We start from the raw sequence: 20,170 nt of genomic DNA on the forward strand, positions 1-20,170 counted from the left end.
GTAAAACACCAGAGACCTCAGTGTTTGCATCATAAGTCATCTCCTCAGTAATCTGTGAGGTATGAGTAGATCTTCACGGAATCTACACTGAATTCCACAGATTTCCATAGATTTTGAGCACAATTCAATAATTCATTAATAAAGTTATCTGATAATATTTACAGCTACAATTATGAATAAGAATGTAGTACTGTGAATCTGTGGAGCTTTCTATATAATCATAACTGTACACATTTCATATTTTAGTATTTTAATGCATTTTTTAAATGAATGAGTTTTAGCTGCCAGTAATAGTGTATTTTCAGCTAGTTTGCCATAGTTATATTATCCTCTTATTTTTCTCAACAATCAGTGCAAAAAAATAAAAATAAAAATTATATGGTTATGAGTCACAAACTGATATTCCAGGCCAATTATTAGGCCAGTATTTTGCCTTGGCATCAGCTAATAACTGTTTCAGTTTGGCCAGTTGTTGTTCCCCCTTCAGTGTAAAACTCTACCCACAGCCTTGTCAATGCGTAATAATAACAATAATAATATATACATTTTTGTGTACATATTCAGTAAAAACTGTATAAAATAAGTGTTCATTTGAATAATTTTGCCCTCATATTGGAAATAAGTAATATCTTCTAACCCTCTGAAATCTTTTCAGTGGTATAATAATATGTTGTTTTTGCTAGTCAGGGTTGTGTGCAGTGCTTGGGTTTGTTTCTGTATGTGTGTGTGTGTGTGTGTGTGTGCATGCAGGGATTAGCTGCCTCACTTCACTTCTCCTGTACACTCACTAACTGAGCCCGACAGTCACCTCATCACCTGACTCCTCACGCTTTCTTCTCATTGGCTGGCTCCTGTCAGCCTCCATGTGGCAGTGAGCTCGGTGATGCCGAAGGGGCGGGGCTATATGGCAGCTCTCGGAGGCCGTGGGGCTGCGGGGCTAAACATAGCAGGACTGGACCCGCAGAAATAAACTACAGCCTCCAATGGCCCAGTTCCGCAGGCCTGCTGGAGCCAGAGATCCTCGTCTGCGCTTCCTCACTCAGACCCCCAGAGACCCAGCAAGGGCAAAGGAGCATGTGTAACCGATGACGCAACCGATTACATGTGAAATACTGATATTTCACATCAGCACTGACCTCCACTGATGCTGGGAAATTCTAGAAGCACTGTTGATGAAACGAAACAATTTAAAAAGATTTTTCCATATTTGAACATATTCCTTATTTGGACATCACCCGCTTTGGGACAAGAAATATCACGTCTCAGATCATATAAGAATCAGAATATGAATTTATAAAAGGATAAAGGTTGTGCCACATTATGCAATTAAATCCCAAGGTGGAGTGAACATTATCCATTTTTAATTTTGTCTAATTTTGTCCTCACAAACCTATATTGTGCATTTTATTTCCAGATAAAATAGTGCTTTAGACAGAATGCGGTGTGTTCACATTCAGAGCCTGTGATGGAGCTGTCCATTCAGCACCACAGTGACATGCACTCACTCTGATTGGCTAATGCTTTTACAGGGACTCATTCTCTGCATAATTGGAAAATGGGAATTATATGGCTGTTTTTGAGGTGTAATGAATGTGTTTAGCAATCTTTGTAAATTGGCATGTGTGCTGGTCATTTAAGAAGTCTCATAGTATTTGGAAATAGTAGTCAGAGGTGTCCTCATTCTTTTTATCTTTCATGTGTATCTTTCTACTTAAGAATTTCACATTTAATTAAATATGTTACTTGCCATTTCTTTGCAATTTGTGAAATTTACTAGTAATTTCTGAATTAAAATTGTTTCTACACCTTTCTTTTCAGTGTAGGTGTGTTCACACTGACAGCGATTAAGTCAGAGTCCTATTGTTTGTTACTGGCTGACAATCGAACGCTTTACTGTCTGTACTTCCAGTGGTAGTTTCTGCACTGTGTATTTGCATACATTTTGTTACATTGCCAACAATTGCTGTCCCTGGTCTTGCCTCAAATCACTAACTCTCATTGAAATTCACTTCTGGTTATGCTGATGCTGCACTGTCAGTTTAAACACTCCTTGTTAGGGATGCAACGGTGCACCCTTAGCCAGTTGAAAATCGATACAAATATGTGATGATTTAAGTCAGTTGAAATGTTAAACAAATCGTGATACAGTTGGGGGTGGGAGTTTATGTGAGTGTACATGAGAAGTTTAGATAGCATTTTCTTTTCACCTTACCTCTTTATAATGCATATTAAAGTAGTGTTCATAAGCACAGCTCTGCTTTGCTTACAGTGGTAATCAAGAAAACACTATATTGCCACTGTTCCATAAGCACCACCTGCTGTCAGAGTGAATTTGCATTTTTAGCCCGTCTTGCTGTTTTTGTTTCGTGCAGATGTTTTATGTAGTATAGCTACACAAAAAGTCAGACCACTCTGTTTTTGCTCCACATTTTGAAATCATAAAATTCAATTTAGATTAAAAACATTGTTTGGATTGTGATTAAAATACAGTGGTTGTATGTAATTTTAAAGGGAAAGAACACAGGCAAAGCCTTAGTTTGTTTATGTGAAGAGATTTCTTTAATTTGTGTTATTTGGGGTTTGTTTTAAAATTTCCAGTTAGTTTTCTCATTTGACACGTTTCAGTTTCACTAAGAAATGTTCAGCATTTTGTCCTTAAATCTTTCATTTATAATTTGTAAAAATTAGTGAGAAAATCAGCATTGTGAATTATATCGCATTGAGAAATGAGAGAAATTACATCCCTACACCTTTTGTATTTTTGTTCATATTTGACTCGATTGTGTCGAGGACTTGAAGCAACACATTTTGTTGGTACAGAAACAACTTTCCTAACCACTAAAATAAGAGGAAAATGATAAGTTAGAATACTATTCATGCCCAAAAAACTCAATTCGAACCCTAAAATTTTATTGGTTGGTATAAATGTTGTTCTAGGACCAACAAGGATGTTGATTCAGGAACACGTCATACTTTGCAAAATCATGGTCAGTGTATTTAAGAATAGTTGGAGACAGTGACTCAGCGGTGTCTTGTCATTTATACTCAGTCACATCTGAACGACACATCCCTCTGCAGTGAACACTTCCATTGCTCTTTACTGGCAAGTACAGCCTAAGTGCATATCAAAATAAAAAAATAAATTAAAAAAACATTTATGTGTTCAGACAGCTTGTGAATGTTTCAGTGACCTCTGTGTCAATGGGATCAGGGAAGCGCTGCTGGCCTGTACACGTGACTAGATATTTGCCATAATATCAGCAGTGTGTGTGTGTGTGGCATATAGCAGCTCAAACTGGAATAGAACAAGACACCAAACAATACATTTCTCTAATCCTCACACACACGCACACTCTGTTCGCAGTGTTTACCGTCCATCTGTATTAAGGGATTAGAGGACCAGCTGTCGACTGCCTCATAGTCCCTCACACACAGAGCAGCTGAGAGACCGGGCAGGAATCTCTCTGAGTCAGGAAGGAAGCAGGGGGGAGTGGCCTGAAGGATCTGAGCATGCTCAGTGAGCGCCGGATTGAGATGAGAGCCGCTCATGCCCTCATCTGCAGGAAGAGAGAGAGAGAGAGGCTACTGCATTTCAGAGAGGTGCACATGAGCGCTTCTCACACAGGATGTGGAAGTGTGGCTGGCCCGGCACTTTCATGCAGAATGAGGCATTCTGAGTCGGGCTGATCACCTGTGCTTGGGATCACCCGAACCCACCCGGATTAACATCCAGCTCGGGATGCCTTGGGAAAGGCGGCCCGTGAAATGGGAAGATGACACTGTGGGATCAGGACAGCCTGTACTGCACTAATGAAAGGCTTCAAGCTCGCTTGGTAAGATAGACGGGCAGATGCCAACCGGTCTGTCAAGGGCCTCTCCTCTCTGTGCAGTGCTCATTTGTGTGTACATCTTATTTTAGTGTTGTAGGAAAGAGAATTTGGCTTGCCGTGCTCATTCTAAACACCTGCATTGTGCAGTATGCGCTCTGAATCTGTCGCTGTCAGAGATCTGCAATGACGTATTAGTGTCCACTTGTTTACATCAACCAAGAACAGCGTCGACTTGGTCTGATGACTGAATTCATTCTCCATAGCTCCGAGCGATTGGCAGTCTCACAGCTGAGGCCGAGATGGTTGACTTTAATGTTAAACTTTTAATGATTATGTAACAGTGTCCTCTCAGATGGCAGAATGATTAGATAGTGTTGGATAGTGGAAGCTTAATTTGGAGCTCTGAGTTCAGAATAGATTAGTCTTTGAAGTGACAGTGCAGTTTTCATGTGATCATTTCATATTCTTTTCTCATTTCAAGTCATTTGTGATAAAGGTGCTAACTGGTGAAATAAAATTTAAAAAATGTGGAAAATGGTTAAAATTGCCCATTTATGTCATGTTTTTAATATGAAGCAGTCGCTTCCAACTCTATCTTTGACACATTTTTGTCATTTGTAATGTAGTACTGTGTGTTTAAAGTCACAAACATGCTAAATGCAAATGTTTGGCAATTATGTTATTGTGCAAATCTGTTCCATATCAGATCAGTTGATAAAGCTTGTTTATAAAGACCTTGGTGTCGAGATGTCTTATCTGAGCTTGTTGTCTTCAGACATTTAGAAATCACATAAGAAAAAAGAAAAAAATCTCCACAGGAAAAAAACAACAACTATTTCTGACAAATTAAAGGTGATAAAACCTCAAACACAGGTCATCAAGACATCTTTATCGTAAAGAGAATTTGCAAGAAATGTGCTGCTAGTTTTATATTAAATGTAATATTTGTTGATTAATAATAACCTATATGTACATTAAAACTTTGTTTAGTTATTATTTAGTTCATTAAAATGCCATTAAATAGCTTGACCACTAGATCTGAGGTTTCCCAGACACTCCCCCTGTCTGCCATTGGTCAAAAAATAAACAGTCCCACCCTAGACTCATATCATCAGTTGATGGAAATTAGACCAATGCCTTGGTTTTCTTATATATACCATGGTATTGATTGAGTCATATCCATCTTATTTTGCAACACAGAAGTATTTTCTGTGAATGTGTGAGACTTATAATTAATTTGCCGCTGTAAAGCCCGAAACACACTGCACGATTTTCGGCTGTCCCAGACGAAAGATTGGCATCGTGAAACAATCGTGGCGATTTATGTGATCATGGTTCCTAATCGGTGGTCCGGTGTCATACAGTGAAAGAGGTTCAAAGACGGCCGTTGTCACGGTCTTGCGACCAAAGAAAGTCTACGATAATTTTCTGGGAGTGTCAGAAATTCAGCATGACCATCGCACAGTGTGTTTGCAACTACGATCCACGTTTACTGACTAACCAATAAAATTGGTAAGGCGCGCACATTCAAGTTATAATAGCTACGCCTGCTCTTTTGTTAACAATAAGCAAAAACAATTACCATAGAACATGTCAAAAGAGACAAGATATTACCATAATATGTGTTATAAAAACATGGAATGACTGCGTATTTTTTGTAGGTGGTTTATCTTCAGTTTTTCCGTTTACTGGTGTATCTGTAGAGATTTCTGCTCGTAAGCCGCTCTGCGGTAGTAGTGTGGACAGTCTCAGCATCTGTGTGCTGCTGTGTCCTCCGGTGGGACTCTCGCTCCCAGCGTTGTTAAATGAGCACTGCAGAGTGTGTCCTTGGATCGGAGCTCTCACTGTGTGCATCTGTGTGTGTTTACTGCAGCGAAATCCAAGAGACATGTTGATATACAATTACGAGTCCCTTATGAAAGCTCATCAGAGATTTACTACTCTTCTTGCCAATTTGTTTACTTTTATATGATTTTTAAAAAATAATCCTGTTTGATAATCCAGATTTATAGTGTCTGTTTAGTAGAATACAGTATAAAGAGGATGTACTTCCTAAGGCAGATGTGGTCACATGACCAGCTCCCGCTCTAGTGTAGCCTGTCACAGTCGAAGAATGCTAGTGATTTTCAGTTATACTGCACAGTATAGACTGCATACTGTTAAAAATACTGTGTGTATGTAGTATGGAATGAAAAACATATCTGATGGTGGTATGCTACATTATGTTTTGACAGATGTTGACAGTCCAAAAGTTGTTAACCTTAGTAAAAGGTGCAGTACGTAATATTGTATATTCACACACGGATGAGGACAAGCGATTGACAATGGGACACTCTCAGAAATAAAGGTACAAAATCTGTCACTGGGGCGGTACCTTTTCAAAAGGTACATGTTTGTACCTAAAGGGTCCATTTTGGTACCTTAAAGGTACATATTAGTACTTAAAGTGTACATATTTGAACCTAATAAGTACAAAACTGTACCTTTTGAAAAGGTACCACCCCAGTGACAGCTGAGAGTGAAGGAGAGAAGTTGATGAGTTGATTTATCCACATTTTAATATTCCTCTGGTTACAGAGCTTTTTAGATTGATGCCGAGGCTTTTATTTATTTAATTATTTTTTCTTTTTCTTTTTCTTTTTTCTGGGTAGAATCTGCGATCTCTTACCCAGTTTGATTGAAAGCTTCTATGGCTGCAATACGCTGTTTTTCCCACCAACTGGCAACCAGGGGTGTCAAAACCCTATTGGGTAAACTGTCAGTGGGCGGAATCACACAGACCAAAACAAAAACAGACATTCTGAAATGGAAGATGTATGTGAACTTAGCATGTTTCCTAAATATCTGCAAACACTTTTTTTATGCTTTTTTATGCTCTAGTAAGACAAAAAAACTACATACAGCACTTGTAAAATGTATTTTTGCAGTTGGATCAAATATTAGGACAAATAAAAAGACATTTGTATTATGGTTGATTCTTAATAGTTCATTTATCTCATGGGAAATAGAGGTCAGGTGCATTGCATTGTGGGATAAGTTATTCCAAGCAGGGTGTTGTGATGTATACTGTACATTTTGGCAGTTATACAATAGTAGGTCTGCTGGGAATTGTATGCATACAAAATGTTTCATGCTTTTCACAGTATAGGCCGACATACGGTTTGTTATAAAGCTTTTCTTACAGTAAAGCTGGGCTGTTTGTTCCAGTTATGTTTGTGTTTTATTCTCTATGGTGATTTGTTTTGCAGTAGCCCAGCTGAAAAGCATTGCCATGTATTACACTGCCCTGACTGAGCAGATTACAGGCCTATTTAAAGCAGATATGCGCTGTCTCTCTCTCTTTCTCAATCTCTGATTCAGTGTAGATTAGACTATAGACTAGTTTGATTTGATTCACACATTCATGGTTTGATTTGATCTTGGTTGATTTGATCTAGGTCTTTTTTTTGTCTCTCTGTTTCTGCTATGTTGTGATTGCGAATCGTCTGATTATTCTTGAATTATGATTACAATCTGATGTGACTCATATTTGATATCTGTGATGCTAGACCCTAATTTAATGTAGATGTATACAGCTGATCTGATTTTGCACTGATTTTACTCAAATTTGTATTTAATTTTCATCTGATTTCATTTTGATCTGATTTGAGGGATCTAACTGAATCATGATCTGATGCAATATTATCACCTTAAACTGGACAGAAGACAGTTTAAACAGACTGTTCTGATCTTATTAGACACTCATCTAATCATAACCTGATTTTGACTCTGGTCTAATATGCATATACAATCAATACAGTTACATTTTTAGATTAATTAAAATTTTTAATGTTTTTGAAAGTCTCACCAAGGCTGGATCTAATTTGATCAAAAATACAGTAAAAAATAGTAATATTGTGAAATAGTATTGCAGTTTAAAATAACCGTTTTCTATTTTAATATATTTTGAAGTGTAATTTATTCCTGTGGTGCAAAGTTGAATTTTCAGCATCATTACTCCAGTCTTCAGTGTCACATGATGCTTCTGAAATTCTTATTATCAGTGTTAAAAAAAGATTTTGCTAAATATTTCTATTTTAAATAAAGGCTGTTTTCAAGTTTCTATTCATCAAAGAATGTATTATTGTTTTCACAAAAATTAGTATACAAAAACTAAGTAACTGAGCACCAGTTATATTTGATAATAACTGAACAACAAATCAGCATATTAGAATGATTTCTGAAGGATCATGTGACAATGAAGACTGGAGTAGTGAATGGCTGCTGAAAATTCAACTTTGTCATCACAGGAATCCATATTTTTGCCTCTTTTATCATCCACCAAAAAACTGTAAGTATCATTGTTAAGAAAAATACCAGCACATTGCTCTTCAACAAGGCACAGGATTTGAGGCATCTTGCACTATGCAATGGTAATATACAGTCCAGAATATATGTGTGTGCAGAATATGCTGGCATACGCATCACAGGAGCGGACAGAGAGAGAGCGAGTAAGAGTGAGAGAGGGGAGTGGTGTGATTGGACAGGGGGAGGGGTAGAGAGCCAGAGACTGGCTTGTTGACGTTCAGGCTGCTGACGTGAGCGGCTTCATTCAAGAAACCCATGAATATTAAATCAACCCCAGCCGCCACACTGCGCCGCACAGCAGCCGTTTTTCACGCCAGCTCACCGTCCTCCTGCCCCCGCTGACCCTGACTTAATGATAGTGAATGAGTAATGGGACCTCAGAAGAAACGGCCATGCAGAAGAGCGAAAAAATGAGAAAGCTTGCTTGAAAGAACAGGGATGCTGGATTCAGAGGTGATAAGCTCCGCCTCCTCTTTTCCTCCTCTCTCGTCACATCACTCCATCCTCACACCGCAGCCGCACTGAATGAATGAAGCAGAGCCCAACGCTTTTCCGTAGCCCCTCATGGCCACCAGGTTTGTCCGTGTGTGATTTTTGCATGAAAATCATGAAGAGAAGTCGTTGTTTTTGCATTTGCATGATGGGCAGTCACACTTGACATGTCCATTAGCAACAATTTCCAGTATTTTAGTTCTCACAGATGCTTGCAATATTTAATAGAGTAACTTCTTTGACATTACCAGCAAATAAAACCATTTTTCATCCAATTCCAAGCAGTTCTTTTTATCAATTACTCTATTATATATTGCAAAGTGGCAAAAGCATCTGTGAGCTGGATGTTTTTAGAAGAGTATCTGATATGCGCCATTTGATCAGGGCAATGCATCGCATTTGCTGCATGCAGCGAGCGTTTTTTGCATCACATAGGAGTGTTTTCACCCCTTCAACGAGTGTGAGAAAGATGTTTATCACTGCTTTTTGCTTTCCGTGATGTGGGCTATATATCCATATCATATCATATATCTACATATCCACCAAATGGATATGTAGATAAATGGTTTGGTTTGAGAAAATGTCTTAGACCATGTGTGTGGGTTTTTTGGTCTCAACATTTAAGCAGAAGTGAGAAAACTGCATTCACACATACACATGTGAAGACGCCTCTGTGGCCTGTCATTAGGCCCCTTACGAGCACCGATATGACATGTGAGAGGTGAGGAGAGCTGTACGGCCGCCCACAACACCAGCTTTTTTCTATAGAGTGTTTGAAAATACCTTTTAGCACTTTATAGGCGTGAAGAGAGAGAATCTCTTTGGCACGTGTGTGCTTGAAGCTTACGCTAACATCAGATGCTGGGCATGATGGACGAGGCTTTTGTAAAAGAGTTGTTTTAAATGGATTACTAGCTTTTATTTAATTCATGCACTTTGCACAATATATGTACTATAGTGCACAATTAGTGGGTAGTGGTTTTATTTTAGTATAATCAAGATATAGTTTTTTATTAATATTTTGAATTTGAGTTTTTATTTGCATACTTTTATAATTATGTTTATTGAATTGTAATTATAGCATAAATATAAAAGGAACCGTCAAAAAAAAGGTACACACATAGCTCAGATTTATAAGACAGGATTACATAATAATAATAATAATAAAATATGAAGATGAGTACAAAAGGAGAATGTAATATACAGTGCAGTTATTGCGATGAAATTTTTAACATTTTAGTAATTACGTGGTGTGTTTTCATTATGTTATGTGTATTCATTTTTAGTTTCAATTATTCATGTTGCCTTGTCAACTAGCTGAAATATGTGTTTGTATATTTTATATTATTATAGTTAATGTTTCTTTTATTTTAGGTAATTTTTAATTGTTCTTTAGTTAACTATAGTAATCCTGGTGAGTAGCATGGCAGTATGTATGGGTGCACAATATATTGGAACGATATAGACTAATAATATATATTTTTAAATTTATCAGTTAATATTGAATTGTGCATGCTTGTTTAGCATGTTTTTACATTTGACATGTCTTGCTATTATCTAAATATCACAGTTTTAAGACTGTACATTATAAAGTTTTAATGCTTGAATTCACTTATGGCATTTAAAATGATTTATTTTAGTATTTAGACTACTTATTTAGACTTTTATTATGGAATTTAAAATCAGCAACTTAGTAGTTCATTTGCCAGAGCCGTGCTTCCCTTCCTCACTTTGTAAAAGAAAACATTTAAGCAGCTGATCTAACAGATTCCTGACAGCATGACAGATGTAGGTCTATGCAACTGTAATTTTATGCCACTGTTTCTGTGAAGGTTTCATCTGCAGTGATTTATTCACTGTCAGAACCTTCTAAAACACATGGGAGGGAACGGCTCCTTGAGTGCTTGAGTGTTGCTGCATGGGCAAAATCACAAGTGCATTAGGCTGATATCACGAACCCAGAGAGATTGTGAGGTGTTTTATGAGTTGCTGTATTTTATCTGCTAGCTCTCTCTCTCTCTCTCCCTTTATCTCTCTTTTGTCACACTGTGTTTGTTTTTCCAGACGGGCAGCTCTTAGCTCAGGTACAGAACATTAATAATTAAGATAGAGCTTGGTGCCCTTTCTGAGGGACAGATGAAGGGCTGACAGCAGGAAGATGGAGGATTGCTGCATAGAGAGATTGAGACACAGATAAGATGGAGTGGTTGCTTTTCATTTTCTGCATTATCTACATCATCTTGACCTTCATAAGCAAATTGCCTGATTTAAGAGATTCTGTGTGTTTGAGGTCAGCTAGTGAGTGTCATTCTGATGGTTCTTCCCAGAAGATGACTTTATCGTCTAGAGGTTACTCTTCATTAGCCTAGAAGAATTAATGGAGTTCTCAGTGACGCTTTATTCTAAGTATCAACTTTGCCTGAGATGTTTTGCCGAAAAGCCCTTTGAAGAAATAAAAGAGGCAATAACAAAATTACCGTGCAGTATGACTCATTCATTCATTTGATACTGGAAATTTTAGAGATGTATGTTCATACTGAGATTTTTGATTGCAGATAGAATTGATTGAAAAATCTAACCGTGTGTTTTGAACTTGTTGGATTTTAATTTATGGTCTCAGGAGAAGAACATGAGAAGCATGAGACTAAAGTAAAGATCTCTTTATTGCTCTCTGTTTAATTTCTCAGTTTTGTGCTTCAGAGAGATTATCAGATGTTTAGTTCCTGTATTTTAACCAATCTTGTTTTTCTGATCTAAAAAACACCATATGAATTTGCATTCATAATTTCTTCTAAAGACAATGTGATATTATCAGTGATGTGGAAGTTCCCAGCAGAACTGCGGCACTTTTCGATGTGACCCCCGCTGCTGTGTTTTGGTCAGAGATGTGAGATGTCAGTATGAATACATTCCTAGAAGCTAACAGGGCAGAGGTGAAAGGCCAGTGAGTGCACATGTTTGTTTCGGTGGTTGACTTCTGTTGTTTGTTTTAAACTGAGCCAGTGGCTTTTTATTTACGTGAACCTAACTTTTCAGAAACCTTTTGCATTTTCACATTTTCATAAAGACGTTTAGTTTATTAAGCATTTTGCTGGTTTATAGAAAACTCGAACCTTCATCTTAGCACTGCAGATCAGTGTGTCTGGAACTCGTGTGCTCAAAGTGTCCGGCCATCATCCAACAAACATTTGTATTCCTTTGGAAGTACAGAATCTGTTTTTACAGGATATTTTTCTTGTTTCTGTAGCACTGCCAGTAACTCGAACCGCAGCTCGCCGGCCTGCTCACCTGTCCTGCGTAAACGCTCGCGCTCCCCAACGCCCCAGAGTCCAGAGGGAGAGAACATGGTGGAAAAGAGCTCTGATCATTCCTCTGATAAATCCCCCTCCACCCCGGAACAAGCCGTCCAGCGCACCTACAGCCAGTCGCTTCACACCACCCGCCCCGGAGGGAAAAACTCCAAGGTAAACGTGTGTGATTGTGCATACTGTACTTCCGCTCTCTCCGTTTTCATATACTGCATGTCTTGCACACTTGGGATCAAATTCCATATCAGTGCAGGTTTTAAAATCAATTCTCAGTCATATTATAAAATTGTAGATGATTTATACCCATAGCGATGATTATCCACATGATCTTATATGATAACAAAGTCAACAGTTTAGCTTTCCAGTAAACTGACTTCAAAACCCAGTGAGCTGCCTACCTAGAAAACATTTTTAGGCATCATATTATTTTAGCAGCATATTCACTGTGGATAAGGTAAGGATAAGATGAGTTTCTAATATTTATTATGAATAAAAAAAATTAAATATGAAATAAAATTACATTAAATCAAATTATATTTAATGATAATCTATTAATTTATTATCATTCTCCTTTTATATATAAACATGAGGCTTGTAAATTACATAGTTTTATATATATATATATATATATATATATTTATTTATTTCATAAATGTGTATTTTTTCTTTTCAGATGTATCATTATGAAAACTTACATACAAAAAAGTCTAAAAATTTTTAGACCATCTACAAATGTTAAATCTACAATTAAAATGTTAAGGTTGCTGCATATGCCTAACAATTATTATTATTTATTTATTTTTTTAGCTATTTTCAAAGCATTCAATGTACTCTCATTATAAAAAGAACTTTAATAATGTTTATTTAGTTCTAACAAGTAAGTTTTTGCTCAAAATAAACAAAAATAATTTATGCATAATCTCTGCACAGGAGAGACTTGGTGTTGTTTCCAAACAAAAGAAAATGTATCGGCATCAGCTGTCGGCCAAAATGAGTTTAAAATTATCGGCACATCAGATTTCCAATATCGTGCATCCCTAATATATTTTTGAACTTAATATTTTGCTTCTAAAGATGTAGACAACGAGGCAGCAAAGTAGATTTTGATACTCTTGCTTTCATTTCATGTCATTGCATCTGTTGAAGGATTTCATTTGCAAGGTAAAAGGTTGAGTTCTCCTCTTCAAGAAGAACAATGTATTTTATAAAAAAGTATGTTTCACAAATTGAAATCATTTGAGAAATACTTTATGCCCGTCAAAAAGTGAGGCACATTTCATTCTGGTCTGAAGTCAGTAATCGTTGCATAATCATTTCATATTCATCAGCACTTCATGTACAGGAGTTAATCACAGAACATCTCTTCTGCTATGTGGAGAAGCTTTGCAACCCAACAGTGTTTTTTTGTTTTGTTTTTGTTTTTTTCTTTTCATTTCTCTGCACTTGTTCATACAGTTCTGTTTTTGTTTGTTTTCTGATATCTGTTCTTCCTCTCATGCATGCTAGTCACACAAGAGACTGTCTAAAGTAAGCATCACTCTTTTCTGCTCTACTGTACCTCCACCCTGCCTGTGAGCCATCCCATTATGCTCTGCTTCACCTGTCTGTGCTAAGTTAACCTAGTGCATGCTAAACAAACCCTGTGCTAAACTAGCTAGTAATGCCAAGTTGAATGTTATGAACTGTGTCTGATAAACTGTGAAAAAAATGTAATCTTGATAACAATCCGATGCAGCATCACACCAAAGCAGTTTTAGTTACCCACGCCATATAGAGAAGCATTACTCATGTCGCAGAGGCAGAAAAACATATATATATATATATATATATAGTAAAACATCTCACACCTGACCTCTTACTCTTGATGAACTTTCTCTCCAGTATGACAGATTAAACCTGATTAAAGTAAGAAATTAATATTTGTGCTCTTGAGTCCTGCCCCATCCTGTGAGAAGAGTCTGCAGTAGAGAACTGTAGAGTCCCAATGCTTTTCTGTCTCCATTCTGCTGTTGTTTGGAGTCAGAGAAAGAGAGTTTTGCAGATATTTCTCTTAGGTCTTTATTTGTGTATATGTATCATAAAACTGTATCATAATCGCTGCTAAGACTAATTTGAAGTAGTTGTGGTTTTGTAGATCAGTCCTCTATAAAATGTTTATTACGTTTTGCAACATTTGAAAGAAATGCTTTGATTTAGTGTAAAGACTGCCCCCTTGTGGTAGCTTTGTGTATGAGACGTGATACAAGCACAGACGAAATCCCATACACAAACAGAGCTTTCCCATAATCCTTTGTTTTATGGTATACTCAAATGAATTGCATGTATACCTGTGCTGATCAAACATTTTTTGATAGATAGATAGATAGATAGATAAGAATCTTTATGGAAAACACAGGTATACCTGCAGATTTTGAATTAAACCCTGTGGTGTGTGTATAATATGTAGGCCTACATAGTCTAATCCAAATGTTTGTATATTCCCTTAAAAACTCACTCTAATGTTTCTCTGTTCCTCTCTCATTTCTTTCAACATCAAAATCGGATTCTTTAAACTCACAGAAGAGTCAAAGCTGGTATAACGTAAGTCTGTTTTTTTATTCTTCATTATGTTCTGCTCGTATCAGTGATTTTTGATACTGAATGTTGTGTTGTGTGTTTGTATGGTATTGGTGTCATTCTTTAGGAAATGGACGCTGTTTTTTTTTATTTAAAGGGGTGGCTGATTGTGATTTCACTTTTTTAACGTTAGTTAGTGTGTAATGTAACTGTTTGAGCATAAACAATATCTGCAAAGTTGCGGCGCTGAAAGTTCAATGCAAACGGAGATATCATCTTTTAAAACTCCGGCAGTTTAATGCCTACAAAAACGGCTCGTAGGGACTACAATGAGTTACTTCCCGGGTCTGTTACGTCACGAACCCAGATAAACCCCGCCCTCGGGAACATGTAACGAAGGGGCGAGGCCATGTTATGCTGCTTTTAGAGAAGAGGAAGAGAAAACTAGGGGTGCACGTAAAAATCGTGATTCTGTCTTCTAACGATTCTAATGGATTCACAAGTTTCAAAATCATATGTTCTAAAGCAGCAGTTCTTAATACTGTTCCTCGCGTCTCCTGCTCTGCACATGCTCTGCATCTCTCTCTCTCTCATTCAGATCGTCAGATCAGCTCCCACAAACTGTTTCAATTATACACTTATTTTCACATAGCAATGAGAAGCATTATACATGGACGTGGACGCACGTGCGGTTGCTGTGCTGCATTAAAGCTTTAATCAGGATAAAACCGTATATTAAAAGCTAACAGAAGCAGTAGCACTTACAAATAACAGCGTATCTAAAAGTATGAACCAACAACAAACGAACAAAACATACCATTAAGAGCCATGCTTGCACAGGTTCTGCGCTATCCTCTTCACATTGATAAGCAATATTGACGACGTCATTGTTTACAATATAGGGATGTGCGATACCGGTACTGGAAAAATACCAGTATATATTATATTTCAAACAGTACGATATAGGGCTGGGTGATATATCTCATGCGATATGCATGCGCATCTCGTCAGTAAAGCCGGTTCCTTGATTAGCGGTAAATCTCCATCACCTGTTTTCAAATGGAGCGGCATTTAATACACAGAGCCGTAGTTCACTTACAAGCTAGGCAATATCGCGTTCATTATCGAAGGCGATTAATCTGCGATAATGAATGCGATATTGCGTAGCTTGTCAGTGATCTACGGCTCTGCGTATTAAATGCCGCTCAATTTGAAAACAGATGATTTACTGACGAGATGCGCATGCATATCGCATGCGATATATCGCCCAGCCCTAGTACGATATCATAATTTTGCTCAATTCAGTATTTCATACGCTGCTGTTGCGAAAAGCACCTGTAGGTGGCAGTGCTTCCCAAATTGCTGCGCAACCGGTAAATGTGATAACAGAACAAGGCTATGGATCAAACAGATGAAACTCTATCAATGCACCCGAAATTAATAAATAAAAAGAAGAGTAGAAGTGAAATATGGCATTACTTTGCATACAAAACAGATGACAAAGGTGAATGAGCTGACCTTACTGCACCTGTATGCAAGTGTTGCTATAAATCATGTGTTGCCACTGGAGGTAACACATCAAATCTTTTTAAGAATTTGTCGCTTGCTCATCCTGATCTTTTTAGAGAATTAAGAGATCGACAGGTGAGTGCATCATTCATGAATTCAGATTTAATTTGAACCTTTATTTACAACTGATCAACGCACAGTGATACAGTAAGCTCAAATGTCCATGTGTGACACGCTAGAACTAGTGAAGTTTTGGTCACGTAATATATGCACTTGCATTTTATACAATCGAATATTAATTGAATTGAATTAAGCAAGAGTTTTGCTATATTAATTGTAGTATCAATAATATGAAGGGAATGTTTCTGCTGCACTGCCGACCGCTAATATGAAGCAGCCGAGAGAGTGAGATTTATATTTAATGCTTTTTCTTTGGCTATCTGAGTCTGGAATGTGAAAACAATCTGAGAGCGAGAGAAATAATAACGTGATTTTGAATATTATTTTGACTGTTAGAATAACACTTTACAATAAAGCAACAGTTGCATTAATTGCTTTACTTCAGTTGTATTTTTTCACACTCAGTCAAAATGTAACCGTGGTTCCCTGTAGGTTTTTTGTTACAGTTTGATACAAAGGTATTAAGATATGAATCTGTTTTTATTATTATTATTTTAATAAAATTGATGTCACTTTGTATGCGGATTGGCTGTTAGCATGAAACTGGTTCCCTCGACAAAAAGCCAATAGGATTTTTCCATAGGCTTTTGGATTAGTTCATAGTTCATGAAATTTACACATTTTGTCCATCAAGATAATCTTAACAAAATAATATAACTTTTATTAATTTTGAAGCCTAAATACAAGCGCCAGAACTTAAAAGCTAAACTAAAGCCTAGAATACACTACGCGATTTTTGCCCCAATTTTCCCCCGATTTTACAGTCTGAACAAGTTGATGCTAGTTGAGGAAAGTCGGAGCCAGTCTGCAGATTACAGCTGAGAGATTCCACAGAAAACCGCGTAGTGTATGATGGTCACAGACTCCGATTTTTTAGCTTCAGACTTTGATTCTATCCAGTCGGAGGATATCAAACATGTTTGATGTTTTCAGCTGATTTTAGAACACGTATGTTTTCATTTGTCATCCGTCTCCTAGCAACAAGGCGCACGTTTTTGCGTGAGTTTGTTGTGATTGGAACACAACTATAAAGTCTGGTAGTGTATGATCTTCAATCGCGTAGTGTATGATGCCCAGTTTTCCTTTGTCACTATTTACAAAGTCGGTAAGTGTATGATGCCTAGTGTTTTAAAAATCTGTTCAGATTTTAAAAGTCGTGTAGTGTATTCCAGCCTTTAGGCTATAAACGAACTACAGCACCACGGTCGCTCGCCTTCAACGTCACCACCATGCTTCCAACAACTTTTTCAGACTTATTTTTAACATGTTCAGTGAAAAGGATTTACTCTGTATATGAATTTTAATCCACGCTACATGAACATTTTCATATAAACTGGAATAAATAAAAATCTAGAGCCTAACTAAAACTGAAATGAGACATTAGTAATAAATAGTATAGTGAATAAATGAAATAATCATAACTAAAGGACATTTGAAAGCACGTAATACAGTTTCTACATTTCGAAATAAGGTGAATTAAAAGTCAATAAATACTTGATTAATATGAATATTTTAATTAAAAAACTTTTTTTGGATATGGTAAGATTAAACTCATTTTAGTAAATAAAGTACCACATTTCAGCTATCATTTTGTTAAGGTGGGCACACAAAATGTTATTTTATCCCTGCTTCTAGAAAATCCTCAATCTATATGCTTTCTAACAGCTTCATGTGGCCGCAAACATTTAATTTTAACGTCGCTTTAATCACTATACATCATTAAAGTTTCACTATAATGCGTTTTTTGAAAAAACGAAGCATGAACACATGTTTGACTGCACCCCACGAACACAATCAAGCCTAGAAAAAAAAAAAACAGTCAACCACCCCTTTGAATCATGGGCGTCAGAAGCAAAATAAATGTGGGTGGGTCCTCCCCCAGAAAAAAAATTACTGGAGTATATGCCATTTTCTGTAGTATGTAATTTCTGTAAATGATAATGCGCGACTGCGCGTAGCATTTATTTTGACGCAAGCGGCCTGAGTTCGTGTCCGCCTTTTGCCAAAATTGTTCTTTTCCTTTCACTTTGCTGTGTCGTGGGAGTGCAGCAGGCTCAAGAACTGAAAACACGGAATGGAGTTTAATTTAAATGGACTCTAAATGAGCCAAGTGGAATGGATTTAAGGGACCAGCAGCGTGGAATTCAAGGCTGTAGCTAAATGGAGTTTAATTTATTAGGGCATTCGTCATGTGGAATGAATTGAGATGGTAAAAGTGGGTGGGTCCAATATCATTGGTCTTCAAAAGTGGGTGGGTACCCATATACAATGGTTCTGACGCCCATGCTTTAAATACTATTTTGTTGCTCATCCACAAGGCTTTATCAGTTGTAGGATGATGAGAATCATGTGAATCTGAAGCTTGTCGCCTCCCAGTGTTGTTTGAGTTAAACTGCTTTCACAGGCATTTCATGTTGGAAAAGATTACTCTTTCGCCTGCAAGGCTGGATGTTTGACCTGGCATTTCGCAGCATTTCTTTTCCTGTGGGAAAGTATTGATTTTTATTTTTTTTCTTTGGGTCAGCCAGCTCTTAATGATATTTTTCATCGTTTTACAAGTGCCTTTGTGATGTTTTGTCAATGTGTTATGGTCGGTCATAACCTCTGGGCCATTTCGATGAAAGTGCACTGCAGAACAGCAGAACAAAGACTGCAGTGTTCTTTCTCTCAAATAAACAGTGTTTCTGTTTCTGTCATGGATCAGGCTATAAATGCATAGTATAGCTAATTTGGTTCTGGAGGAATTTGATGAAAAACATTCCAGTTCACATGAGATTTTGAGGTCTCTCCTGAAACTCAGATTCCCTTTTTTTTTCCTCTTAAGAGAAAAATCTGAGAAGCAGGAAACTTAAGAGAAGTTCTCATATTGTCTACATATTATCCTTAAATTTTATATTTACGGGTCAATGACGTGACGCCTAAATTATCTGTCCGATTGCATTTTTTCAGTTAAAAATTGGTTTAAATGCATAAAAAAGATGCCATATATATGAAGGGCCTCTCCCATGTATGAATTCACTTTAACATTTCAAAAAACTTTAGTTATTTGTAATTTTTCTGTTATTCAAAGTGTCAAAATAACATGTGGTGTGACCGTCCGGCCATAACTTTTTTTTTTAAAGAAAATTGCAAATATAAATTGCAAAGCATTTGTATTTATATTTCTGTCATAATATACAAACAAACTTTGTCTGATGATTTCCATTTTATGAAATATCATGTGGTGCGACCATCAAGAAACTACCATTTTGGGACTTTTATGTTGAAATCCATTCAAAGATAAGACTTTGCATCATATACAAATTTGCCAAGCACCCATGGAAGCATCAGGCAGGTTTGTAAGTCTCTTTCAAATTTGGAAAAAAATAATCTTTTTAACGGCTAGTATGTAGTTACCACATTTGGATATCATGTGGTATGACCTCAAAAAAACAATGAATAAGTTATTTCTGCAATTATTTCATAGTGACCTTTTGGGGGAAGCTTGTTTTATTTAGGTGACCAATTCTGTGCTTGTAAATTTCGACTGAATTTGAAAATATCATGTGGTGCGACCACTGCAGAGTGTTTTCTATTATAGATATTTGTCCCAGATTTGGCAGTTTTTTTTGCTTTTATATTCAATTTATGGTTTATATACATAAAATACTTTATTTTAGTATAATTTGGAATATATTTTTATGCAATTTGGTTCATTTCAGACTGTTTATGTTTAATCTTTGTACAATATTTGAAAAAATGCAAAAATAATAATAGTAATAATTCAGAGCATTTGGTAATTATGCATTTATTAGTAATTTATTATTTATTTATTAATAACTATTTTAATCTATTCTACCAGATTATACTGCCAAGCAAAGTAAAATAAACGCTCACCATAGGCAGTATGTTAATTCTGACCCTGCAGTTTAGCACAAACTCCAGATGTTATTTTCTACTATAAGAAAG

General features: G+C 36.8%; 1 protein-coding gene across 16 annotated transcripts in view; it reads left to right on the plus strand.

Annotated features, from left to right (window-relative positions):
* Window positions 1–20,170, plus strand: part of gramd1ba (GRAM domain containing 1Ba) — a 68,511-nt gene that overhangs the window by 35,240 nt on the left and 13,101 nt on the right. For 9 of the 16 annotated variants that reach the window (XM_058789168.1, XM_058789163.1, XM_058789177.1 and 6 more), the window contains 3 exons: window positions 11,917–12,133; window positions 13,484–13,504; window positions 14,537–14,557. In XM_058789168.1, coding sequence (XP_058645151.1) covers window positions 11,917–12,133; window positions 13,484–13,504; window positions 14,537–14,557 — 259 coding nt within the window. Of the gene's footprint in view, window positions 1–3,676; window positions 3,834–8,551; window positions 8,753–11,916; window positions 12,134–13,483; window positions 13,505–14,536; window positions 14,558–20,170 lie in introns of those variants that run through there. The other 7 variants (XM_058789166.1, XM_058789165.1, XM_058789170.1 and 4 more) reach the window with 6 other exon arrangements.

The sequence above is a fragment of the Onychostoma macrolepis genome, chromosome 10 (assembly GCF_012432095.1).
Source record: "Onychostoma macrolepis isolate SWU-2019 chromosome 10, ASM1243209v1, whole genome shotgun sequence".
Lineage (NCBI taxonomy): Eukaryota > Metazoa > Chordata > Actinopteri > Cypriniformes > Cyprinidae > Onychostoma > Onychostoma macrolepis.